Consider the following 11,923-nt stretch of genomic DNA (forward strand, 5'->3'; position numbering starts at 1 on the left):
ATTTTACCATTTACCATTTAGTGTGTAAGCGTGTTTGCAAGTATGTGTGCATGTCTGTGAGTGCGTGAGTGTCAGCATGTATGTATGTCTGTATGCATGTACATGTGTGAGCATGTATGCATGTGTGTGCCTGTGAGTTTATGCATGTACATGTGTGCGTGCATGCTTCTGTGGTTGGCATGTGTGTGTGTGCGTGTGTGTGTGTGTGTGTGTGTGTGTGTGTGTGTGTGTATGTGTGTGTGTGTGTGTGTGTGTGTGTGTGTGTGTGTGTGTGTGTGTGTGTGTGTGTGTGTGTGTGTGTGTGTGTGTGTGTGTGTGTGTGCGTCCTCGTGCGTGGTGCTTCTGCAGTGGCGCGTGTGTGTGTGTGTGTGTGTTTAAAAGCGCTTGCCAAATCCTTTCAAAACTGACCTTCACCATCTTGGAGGACCCACTCACACCCTCTCTGCCTGAGAGGCCTCTGGTCATCGTTAATTAGCCCAGCCGCCCATCAGGTCACCGCTCCCACATGCTCCTCCAACAGGCGGTCGGCAGCCCGGCCGGGCGGAGCATGTGCTGGATACCTGTGGGACGGTGATTACATAAGCTGCTGTTGCTGCTGCGGCTGCTGCTAATGAGAGAGAGACAGAGAGACTGAGAGACAGAGTGAGAGGGAGAGAGAGAGACTGAGAAACAGAGTGAGAGACAGAGAGAGAGAGAGAGAGAGACAGAGTGAGAGGGAGAGAGAGAGACTGAGAGACAGAGAGAGAGGGAGAGAGAGAGACTGAGAGACAGAGTGAGAGGGAGAGAGAGAGACTGAGAGACAGCGAGAGAGAGAGAGAGAGAGAGAGAGAGAGAGAGAGAGAGAGAGAGAGAGAGAGAGAGAGAGAGAGAGAGAGAGAGAGAGAGAGAGGGAGGGAGAGAGACAGAGAGACTGAGAGAGAGAGACTGAGAGACAGAGAGAGAGGGAGAGATAGAGACTGAGAGACAGAGAGAGAGAGGGAGAGAGGGAGAGAGAGAGAGAGAGAGAGAGAGAGAGAGAGAGAGAGAGAGAGAGAGAGAGATAGAAAGAGAGAGAGAGAGAGAGAGAGAGAGAGAGAGAGAGAGAGAGAGAGAGAGAGAGAGAGAGAGAGAGAGAGAGAGGGAAAGAGGCATGGTGGGAGAGGAAGAGGGGCAGAGAGAGGAAGAGAGAGAGAGCATTTTAGAGAGGGCTGCAAGTTCAAACGATCACGACAGTGACTGTGTCTCCCAGATGCAGCGCCTGGGGACTTGATTACACACATACACACACCAACACAAACACACACACACACACACACACACACACACACATCAACAACAACAACACACACACATACAAACGTGTGAACAGGACCACACGCATATGCATAGCCACAATTAAACCTAGCTGACACTTTGGATGACATAAACACACGCTGTGTGTGTGTGTGTGTGTGTGTGTGTGTGTGTGTGTGTGTGTGTGTGTGTGTGTGTGTGTGTGTGTGTGTGTGTGTGTGTGTGTGTGTGTGTTTGTTTGTGTGTGTGTTTGTGGGTTTGCACACAAACGTACACAGTGACACCTAGCCTCACTCTGGATCACACACACACACACACACACACGTCTCACACACACACACACACGTCACACACACACACACACACACACACACACACACACACACACACACACACACACACACACACACGTCTCACACACACACACATACACGTGTCACACACACACACACACACACACGCACACACGAGAAGCAGAGCTGTTAGTTGAGAGATAAGCAGGGGCCCGACAGCAGCGTTCAGCTAACTGGGTTCACCGTGGGTCATTTTAGGTACGTGCACGTGTATACGTGTGCACATGTGTATTCCTTATCCATACCATGAGGACAGCACTTATTCGTTCTTTGTAAAAATCTCATAAAAAAAACTCTCTCTCTTACTTTGGTCAGAGATATCTTCTCAAAAGTTAATAAATGTCGAGCCATCTGTTCCGACGACTCTCCCCGCCTGGTAACGAAGCGCTCGCCGCTGAAGAACCACCAGGATTAATGCGGGGCTCAGGGTTCCTCTCTGCCTGGCTGTCATCTCATCTGTTATCCCCAGACGAGGGGCCTGTTGTAACGTCGTTAGACCTCGCTACAATGCTTAATCAGCCCAAACCGCATTAGGCCCAAGGTAATCCTGTTTACGTGGTATGTGCGCCGGCAAATCCCTATCGCTGCTGCCAGCGAGGAGGCCGGGCTCGCCGCACCACCCGCGCCTCCGTCCGAGGGGTGGAGGTAGTCTTGTTTACCTCTGATGTCCTGCTCCGCCTTATCGAGTTAGGGCGCCCCCACCGCCCCTCCCCGGCCCCTGATCGATGGGCCCGCTGATGGGGTGGGGCGGCATGACTGACGGCCCCTGACAGCCTGCTCTGATAGCTGCTCCGTCTCTCTCTGCTGCTGCTGAGGGCCTCTTCCAGGAGGCCCCGCCCTCCGCCGCTACCGGTAAACCCAGGGCAGCTGTGTGTGTGTAAGTGTGTGTCTGAGTGTGTGTGTAAGTGTGTGTGTCGGTGTCTGTGTTTCTGTGTGTGTGTGTGTGTGTGTGTGTGTGTGTGTGTGTGTGTGTGTGTGTGTGTGTGTGTGTGTGTGTGCGTGTGTGTGTGTGTGTGTGTGCGTGTGTGTGTGTGTGTGTGTGTGTGTGTGCGTGTGTGTGTGTGTGTGTGCGTGTGTGTGGGTGTGTGTGTTTCACCTAAATTAGATCAAGGGGCTACCCTCTACCCTGCCCAACCCGCCCCCACCTGCACTGTTACCAGAAGGTGTACCCTGATACCTTCACCAGAAGGGAGGGGGTCTTTGAGCTCAGAACAGAAAGGACTGGACACACTTACAATAAAAACAGCTTTTATTCATCCTCTTGCAACCAAGTATTCTAAAAAGTTCAACGTTATGAAGACCGCAGTGTGAATCTATCTCGTAGTGAATAAACATCTCAGATACTCTCTGTTATATATAACATAAAGATGTTCGGTATATCAATTTCTGGTTGGTTTATGTACATTCTGGCACCTGATAGACCGACATGGCACTGCTTCTGCCTCCTGGAAACTCCTGGACCAGAAGGCTGTTCGCCCTCCTGAACCTGAACACCGTTCGCTCTTCTGAACCGCTCTCCTGAACCTTGAAGACCGTCGGCTCTCCTGAAGACCGCGCGCTCTCCTGAACCGCTCTCCTGAACCTGAAGGCCCTTCTCTCTGGCGGTTCTCCAGCTTCAGACCTCCTCATTAAGGGTCTTTGGATGCGGATTCATTTTTCTGCTTGGGTCAAAGTGGGCGCCTGCCGGAGTGCCTGGGCGGGCCGCACGGAGGGGCTCACATGGGGTAGAACTGGGAGGCGGCCTCTGAGGACTGGATCTCCACCTGGGCCATCTTGAACTGGGTGCACTGCAGCCACTTGCGCAGGGCCAGCGGCAGGGCCCCCGGGGCCTGGCCCTGCAGCGACTGGTGGTTCACGCGGTTCTGGATGGCCTGCAGACGCAGCTGCAGCCCCGCAGACAGGTGCTGGACACGAGGGGGGAACACGGACAGGGTCAGCCATGGCACATCCTGGGAGACACCATCGGACCCCCCCCCCCCAGACCCCTCATGACCCCCCTCAGACCCTGGGAGACCTTCAGACCCCCTCAGACCCCTTATGACCCCCTCAGACCCTGGCAGACCTTCAGACACCCTCAGACCCCCTCCCCCCCCCGCCCCAGACCCATTAAGAGCACCTCAGACCCCCTCACACCCCCTCATACCCCCTAGACCCCCCGCCCAGACCCATTAAGAGCACCTCAGACCCCCTCACACCCGCCCACACCCCCTAGACCCCCTCTGACGCTGGGAGACCCCCCCAGGCCCCTCAGAGGGAACAGAGCTGTCTGTCCATGTTTTAGAACATTTACATTCACATTTAGGGCATTTGGCAGACGTTTTGTCCAAAGCCACTTACAATCAGGTTTTATCAGAAGAAAGAGAAACAATATAACGCTGTCCGAACAATAAGGATATTCATAGAACCAAGTGCCAAGCACTAACAATTGTTATGGTTAACCCATTATCCGTATACAACAAAGATAGCCAGGATAGGACGCTACATGATGCTAAGTGCTATTTGTAAGCGTACAAAGACATACAAACATACAATAAATGAGTACAAAATATATGGAATGACCTGCGAGTTCAAAAGGCTCACCTTGAGGTTGGACTGGATCATGGGCAGCCACATGGGGATGAGCTGAGAAGGCAAGATGTTCAAACCACAAGATGTTAAAACACTCACACGTCCACACGAACAACTGCGGTGTGTTTGTGTGTGAAACTTGCAAAGTGCCTAACCTTGACAAATATAGTTGAATTGCATTCCTGCAGGGCTTCCATTAGACTAATGACGTGAAGGCACACCATCTCCACCATCTGGAGGGGAAGCAGCGCATCGCCAATGTGTGCATTAGTTTGTTTTCCTTTTACCGTCTCACTCTTTCAAAGAAAACACAAATTGTCCAAAATACGAGTTTACACATCAGAGGCGACCGCAATGTCCTCGGTGCACATCTCCCGTTTAGACGTTATTTTCTGAACGAGAAGACCCGATCTGAAGGATTGAAGCTAGACGCGCTCCCGGCAGGCCGGGGGGTGGGGGGGAGGGGAGGGAGGGAGGGAGGGAGGGAGGGGAGGGAGGGGAGGGAGGGGAGGGAGTTGGAACAGACGGGCTCTTCACCACTTTGTTGTGCGCCATTAGCTGCAGGATGCTGGGCGTGACCCGGCTCCAGAACTCCAGGCCCGTCAGGATGGCGCTGGAGGAGAACTCGTTGTGGTTCTGGTTCTGGAGGGCCGGCGCCGCCGCCGCCTGCTCACAGTAGATGGTCCACAGCTGGGCGAACATGAAGGCGTGGAACAGGGAGCACATGTGGAGCACCGACGTCTGCAGCGGCATCGAGAAAGAGGAGAGAGTAGAGAGGAGAAGGTGGGTCCCAGTGCCGGGAGAGAGGAGAGAGGAGAAAGGAGAGAGAGGAGAGAGGAGAGAGGAGAGAGGAGAAAGGAGAGAGGAGAGAGGAGAAAGGAGAGAGGAGATAGAGGAGGGAGGAGAGAGGAGAAAGGAGAGAGAGAGGAGAGAGGAGAGAGGAGAAAGGAGAGAGGAGATAGAGGAGAGAGGAGAAAGGAGAGAGGAGATAGAGGAGAGAGGAGAGAGGAGAAAGGAGAGAGGAGAGGTGGGTCCCAGCACCGGCAGAGGGGAGAGAGGAGAGAGGAGAGAGAGGAGAGAGAGAGGAGAGAAAGGAGGGAGGAGTAAGGAGAGATGGATTCTTTTTTATGACAAACCGTTGGTTTTCTTTGTATTAGTGGATAGAGAGGATAGAGAGTTTGAAACCCAGCTGAAAGGTTCAGGGTTCAATCAAAAGGGCCAATTTCTTTTTTTAATGCTTCTCAAATAATTAGCATACCCTCCCTTTAATCGCCTGTGTCTGAGTTCACCGGATAATAGCGTCAGATAACGACATGTTAGAATAGCAACCGGCCAGACCTTGGACTGCTCGGGGAAGCCGATGAGGATGACGATGAGGTGGTCTGCGATGTGCGAGCCCGCGTCCAGAGGGATGGGCATGCAGGCGGTGGAGCCCTGGAACAGGGCGCAGTGCGTCAGGGACCCCAGCAGCAGCCAGGAGAGCTGCCGGATGTGGGACACGCACTCGATGAACTCCTTGGGCCTGGACACGAGACAAGGTTAGACAACATAAGGGATAGCCTACCATCAGTTACACTTAGAGGCTGAACACACTGAGAGAGTCGCTGTTGGTACAGAGCTAACAAACAATACTGGGCAAGGTTAGCTAGAACGTAACACTACGTGATAAAGCCTCGCATCAGGTAGTTAGATACTGAACGCACTGACTTTATTACCATAGAAACTGAGTCGTAATGCACTATATTTAAACGGCCAAACTACAACAGCACGTTCAATATCATCCACTAGACACCGAAGAAGTTACTGACTCGGTACAATGCCCGATAGAAACGCAAGCTACTGCCTAATTCAAAAGAGAGCTACGCAACAATACCTCTGACTATCATGGTTAGATGATGGTTATTATTAAGCTGTTTAGATTGTGAATAGATACTCTTTGCACACTGATACAAATACCAGAGAAACTCAAGCTAATGCATAGCAGAAAAACAAGCTAACTCCTATCCACTACTATTGGCTTCGTTCACCGAGCGGCCATCTCGGTTCTGGGGGAATAAGGTGGCCCATTATAGCGGCCATGACTTACCCTTGCTGCATGGCGGAGGGGGGGTGATAGAGCCAGGGCAGGTAGCGGACCACCGCCTTGTTGTCGCGGTGGTTGCCCTTGCTGATCTCCATGGCGGCCACCTGGGCCAGGCCCACCTTCAGGTTGCCCCCGAAGGTGTCCTCGTGCAGGGGGTGGCAGCAGGCCTTCATGTGGCTCTGAGAACAGGGGTGAAAGGGTCGACCGGTGAGCCGGGAACAACAGATTTACCGACACCGATACGAGGCGTGGTGATGGACGCGTCACGGAGGGCATGAACCCGAGCCTCACTTTGAGTTTGGTCAGTGTGTGCATGTCAGCGATGAAGTCCAGCAGCTCGCTGGTGTACTGCCGCATGCACTCCATCGCCGCCGTCGAGCACTGAAAGAGAAGGCCAGGCCACGTCTCGTATTGATTCGGTTCATCCGTCATCAGGGGGAAGAGGGTGGGCTCTCTGCTTTGTTGTTTGCTGAGACTTTGATATTCATTAGAAGCTTTTTTACGGAAATAAACCCGTGAGGAAGGCTTTACCACTGGCAGCGATGAGATCATGTGCTTCTGGATGATGGTGGACTCCGCCAGCCGCGTTCCAATATCTGCACAGACAAACTGAACAGAGAACATCCTCAACCACTCAGTCCCCTGGGTCACGTCAAGCTCACCACTGGAGCAGCGGAACCGTGGACGAGCGTGGTCGGGTACCTGAACCAGCAGCAGTAAGTTTGTGTCGGGGAGAGGGGACTTGAACTTCAGGGCCTGCAGGAGCTCCATCACCACAATGCGAGACATGTAGAACTTATCCCTCTCCTGGGTACGAGAGGACACAGCGAGAGGGGGAGAGAGACAGGGAGAGATGGGGAGAACGGGAGAGAAAGAGAGAGAGTAAATGTTCTGTTCCTTTATCGCCGCCCTTTACTCATGCTGTGAGTGGAGCATAAACTCTGTCGCCTGAGTGGAGAGAGCGAAGGACATGCACGGAAGCGAGAGGGAGGGGGCGGGGAGGGGAGGGGAGGGAGGGAGGGCGAGCGAGCGAGAGAATGCACGGAGAGAAGGGGAGACTGAGGAATAGATTTAGGCCAGTCCAGATCTCTCGTCCCTGAATCCCAGTCAGCTCAGATGAGGCTGTCAGGCTGCCTGCTCCCTCCCTGAGGACAGACTCCTCTCTCTGCTCATCCCTGCCACACAAAGCCCAGCTGCCTGTTTACAAACCACACTGTCATCCCCTCTCTCCTCATCTCCCCTCGCCCGCCTCTCCCCTCATCTTTTTCCTCATCTCTCTCTCCTCATACCGCTCTCTTCTTCTCTCTCTCCTCCTCTCTGCCTCCTCATCTCCCTCAGCCTCTCCTTCTGTCCTCCTTCTCCCTCCCTCCTCATCTCTCTGTTTCCCCATCTCTCTCTTTCCTCATCGCTCTCAGCCTCTCTCTCCCTCCTCATCTCTCTCTGACTCTCCCTCTCTCTCCCTCCTCATCTCTCTCTGACTCTCCCTCTCTCTCCCTCCTCATCTCTCTCTGACTCTCCCTCTCTCTCCCTCCTCATCTCTCTCTGACTCTCCCTCTCTCCACCTCCTCATTTCTCTCAGCCTCTCCCTCTCCTCCACTCCCGCTCTCTCCGTCTCTACCTCCTCACCTCCCCTCTCTCATGTGTCTCTGTATCCCTCTCTCTCGCTCTATCCTCTCCATCCTGACTCCCTATCCCTCTGCTTCCCTCTCTCTTTCTCTCTCTGTTTCCATTAGTGTTTACTGATACTGGTGTCAGTGTAACACCCCCTCCCCCCCCCCCCCCCCCCCGCTCCTGGAGGAATGCAGGCTATGCTGCTGACCTTTCCATTGCTTTGCTTATAAGCGCCTGGTGCATTGCTGGACGCAGCACTGCACTGATTAAAAGTTAATTGTGCGCGTCTTTTAGTAACAAAGCAAAGCTCAACTTCTCCCGTCAGGGGGACAAACGCCCCAATCAACACCAAGGTTTCAAAGTTTCCCCCCCAGGTGTGAGAAGAGTAGCCTTTTCCCATCTACACGACCGCCTCCATAGCCGGTGTTCAGACCTTCACCCCCCGCCCCGCCCGCCGGGAACCGACGGCAGGGGGGGGGGGGGGGGGGGGGGCAGACCCCACAAAGCCATTGGTCATCCGGACCGGGTGTTTTGAAAGGCGGATATTATTCGTTGAGGGATTAAACAGAGTGTAGAGAATCAATACTGCAGGAGACATAAAGCATGCAGCGCGGACAGCGGCCGGGCAGAGAGAGGATCCATCTCCCCGGACGGGGCAGACGGCCCTGGCTCCAGCCACACCGTGCTCAGAGAGCCCCCCTCGCCAGCCCCGGCTCCGTCACTAATCATGTTAATCAATACGAGCTGATTGCCTACTTAATCATGTGTGACACGCAACCACAACGTCTGCCCCCGGAGGAACGCCGAGCCAACGCTGCCAAAACCGCAGAGAACCTGTGTGGACATGTTTGCGACAATCGTTTTATTCTGTGTGGTTAGTCTATCCTCTCTCGTACAGAGAGCGCCTGCTACGCCACTAAATGTCGTTAGCCTCATAGCATGATTGCCTCAGTCATTTCTTGGCCACATTGTTATATCTAACCTTACTCTACTCTCCTAACGCTGCTGTTCACTGTGCCTCATTGGCTGGATCCTAAGCCAATCAGAGAGCTTTTTACATTCCGTAATCACCATCTGCCTTAGTCATCTATTTGACTTTTTTTTTGACTATTTTTGACGCTAAATACAAGATTAAAATATGACTTAGGCGATTATGCTGTGACGCCAACGATACGCAGTGACGCGTGTGTGGAGACGAGCCACAGACATCAGAGCGGGGTACCTTGTTGAAGGTTCTGTAGCACAGGCCGCACAGCTCCACCAGGTAGGACAGGCTGAAGACCCCGTACTGGATGACGAAGCTCACCAGCTTGGAGAAGGGCTCCAGCAGGCTCTAGAGGACCAGGGGCAGCAGGAGGGCACGGGTCAAGGGTGGAGCAGGGTGGAGGTCACAGGTTAAAGGTGGAGCAGGGTGGAGGTCACAGGTTAAAGGAGGAGCAGGATGGGGGTCACAGGTTTAAGATGGAGCAGGAAGGAGGTCATGGGTTAAAGGAGGAGCAGGATGGGGGTCATAGGTTAAAAGTGGAGAAGGGTGGAGGTCATGGGTTAAAGGTGGAGCAGGGTGGAGGTCATGGGTTAAAGGAGGAGCAGGATGGGGGTCACAGGTTAAAGGTGGAGCAGGATGGAGGTCTTGGGTTAAAGGAGGAGCAGGATGGGGGTCACAGGTTAAAGGTGGAGCAGGATGGAGGTCATGGGTTAAAGGAGGAGCAGTGGTTTGGACGGTCTGTAAACTAGAAATGTTCTGATATAATTTTTTCCTTCCTGATACCAATACGGATTCCTGAAGTGTCAAAAAAAAAAATCAGAACTACTCTATTCACATACATAATCTATAATAATAATAATGCATTTGTTTTCGTTGAGTTAAGCGTCTATGTTTTTCCGCCTTGGAAGCTCCAATGAATGTAGGTCGGAGATTTCCCATTCCGACTTTCCACCCACGACCATTAACGAACGCAGCATAACACCGTAGTGTTTGTGCTATTCTTTGCCGGTATAGTAAATGACCTTGATAGTATCGGGATCGGCGCATAGAATTGCGTACTCGCCGATACCCGAATTTCCGATACTGGGATCGGTATCGGAACAACTCTACTGTAAACGCTCCCCGGAATGCGCTGCCTTACCCGCGTGGCGTTGGTGGTGGGGATCTTCAGCAGACAAATGATGATCCTCAAACTGGAATCCACAGGACACTGTGGGGGGAAGGGAGGAGTGGGAGAGATTTCAGAAGAGCGTTCAGTATCTCATCATCATGCATGCATATGGCCCATGGCTCTGCTGCCTCATCGCATATCTGCCTCATCATCAACCCAATTCCTAGCTAGTAGGCACCGCATCATACAGCAGCACTAATGGACTTTCCCTTCAGTCGCCCATCGACCGGTCCTCTCCTCTGACCTCCATAGGTCGAAGCAAGCAGATGCAGATCAAAGAGCACCATAAGATAATGAGCTTGGAACGCCAATAGCATTGAACCCACTAATGAAATGAAACCAGGGTACAGGACCACAGGTAGGGGGATAACATCTATACCTTAAGAGGCAGCACAGAGGGCAACTTGGCCAGGAAGGTCTGGAACTGATTGCAAATGGTGGTCCACAGGTTGCTGGGGGAGTCCATGGGCAGGGCCTCCATGAAGGTGGCGATGTTGTCCAGGCAGTGCAGCATAGTGCCCCCTGCTGGCAGACTCTTCTTATTGTTCAGCCCCTAGAAGCCCCGCGGAGGCAGAACACAAACCGTAACAGGGTTACATCATAATAGTAATAATGATGCGGTGGAGATGATGATGAGATGTTTCCATTGTAGTGATCAGTCGCTCCTGATCAATCAGCATGCTCATGTAGATAGCGGTTACTGGCAGCGTCCATCACTGGTTGGGTGGACACGGCCGCGTCCCCACTACATGTCCCATCTCTGATATTAGGTCAGCTTACTAGTGTGAACAAACTGATAGATAAGCACCAAGCGAGAAGTGGTTTGCTTCAGTGATTTGTGTTTTTGAAAGCGGACATATCATGCTGAGCGTCGAAGGCAGCAGGCCCGTTAGGGAGCAACGGCGCTCAGGCTTTGACGAGAGCTCCTCCTGCTGGCCAAACACGGACACTACATTTGATGTCGGGGAAGAGAAAGACAAAACGTTGAAGCCCACCTCCAGCAACATGTTGAGGGCGGCCACGGAGCTCAGGTCGTTAAAGTCGACCAGAGACGACGCCAGTGTTCTGAGGAAGCTTCCGTCTGGGGAGGAGACGGCGAGAGATGAGGATCGATAGACAGAGAGACGGGGAGGGAGCGATGGGAGAGATACTGAGGTAATAACCGGTAGTGGGGGTGTGGACCTTTGATGTTACTCTGAAAGAGCTGGGGGAGGATGCCGTTGGGGGCCAGCTGATGGAACATACAGCGGAGGAACTGCTTTGCCACGCCCGCCGCGTTCCCTGGGATCAGCATACTGGAGACACACACACACACACACACACACACACACACACACACACACACACACACACACACACACACACACACACACACACACACACACGTATATACAGACAAATACACACACACACACATATACACACACAAAAACACACATACACACACACACATACACCACACATACATATTTATCCACACACAGAGACACACACACATTTACACACACACATATACTCACACACACACACACACACATACACACACGCACACACAGCTATGAGGAATCACGGCAGGCACACACACACTGTATGCATTAAACATAGAGGTGGTGTTGTGCTTTAAGGGTGGTGTAATGGAGTGTAGTGCAGGGTAATGGCTCTGATGCCTCCTACCTCTCTGCTTGTCCAGGGAAATTGTTGCTGGATGCCAACCTGAGAGGGAATTCAAAGCACAAGCGATCAGCCTACTCAGGGATGAATTATGCATGAGCTATATAGGCAGGCAGGGGGTTACGAAACATCATTTAAATCACGGTTGTCTGTGTGTGTGTGTGTGTGTGTGTGTGTGTGTGTGTGTGTGTGTGTGTGTGTGTGTGTGT

General features: G+C 52.7%; 1 protein-coding gene across 1 annotated transcript in view; it reads right to left on the reverse strand.

Moving 5' to 3' along the window:
• Positions 1–2,875: 2,875 nt before the first annotated feature.
• Positions 2,876–11,923, reverse strand: part of LOC130382122 (protein unc-79 homolog) — a 24,991-nt gene continuing 15,943 nt past the window's right edge. Inside the window, exons 14-28 of the mRNA XM_056589732.1 lie at positions 11,718–11,756; positions 11,226–11,338; positions 11,039–11,124; positions 10,423–10,596; positions 10,014–10,082; positions 9,110–9,220; positions 6,979–7,083; positions 6,808–6,885; positions 6,568–6,657; positions 6,280–6,455; positions 5,532–5,715; positions 4,731–4,934; positions 4,349–4,426; positions 4,206–4,247; positions 2,876–3,529 (exon numbers count right to left, since the gene is read on the reverse strand). Coding sequence (XP_056445707.1) covers positions 3,341–3,529; positions 4,206–4,247; positions 4,349–4,426; positions 4,731–4,934; positions 5,532–5,715; positions 6,280–6,455; positions 6,568–6,657; positions 6,808–6,885; positions 6,979–7,083; positions 9,110–9,220; positions 10,014–10,082; positions 10,423–10,596; positions 11,039–11,124; positions 11,226–11,338; positions 11,718–11,756 — 1,738 coding nt within the window. The 3' untranslated portion in view covers positions 2,876–3,340. The remainder of the gene's footprint in view (positions 3,530–4,205; positions 4,248–4,348; positions 4,427–4,730; positions 4,935–5,531; positions 5,716–6,279; positions 6,456–6,567; positions 6,658–6,807; positions 6,886–6,978; positions 7,084–9,109; positions 9,221–10,013; positions 10,083–10,422; positions 10,597–11,038; positions 11,125–11,225; positions 11,339–11,717; positions 11,757–11,923) is intronic.

The sequence above is a fragment of the Gadus chalcogrammus genome, chromosome 5 (genome assembly GCF_026213295.1).
Source record: "Gadus chalcogrammus isolate NIFS_2021 chromosome 5, NIFS_Gcha_1.0, whole genome shotgun sequence".
Lineage (NCBI taxonomy): Eukaryota > Metazoa > Chordata > Actinopteri > Gadiformes > Gadidae > Gadus > Gadus chalcogrammus.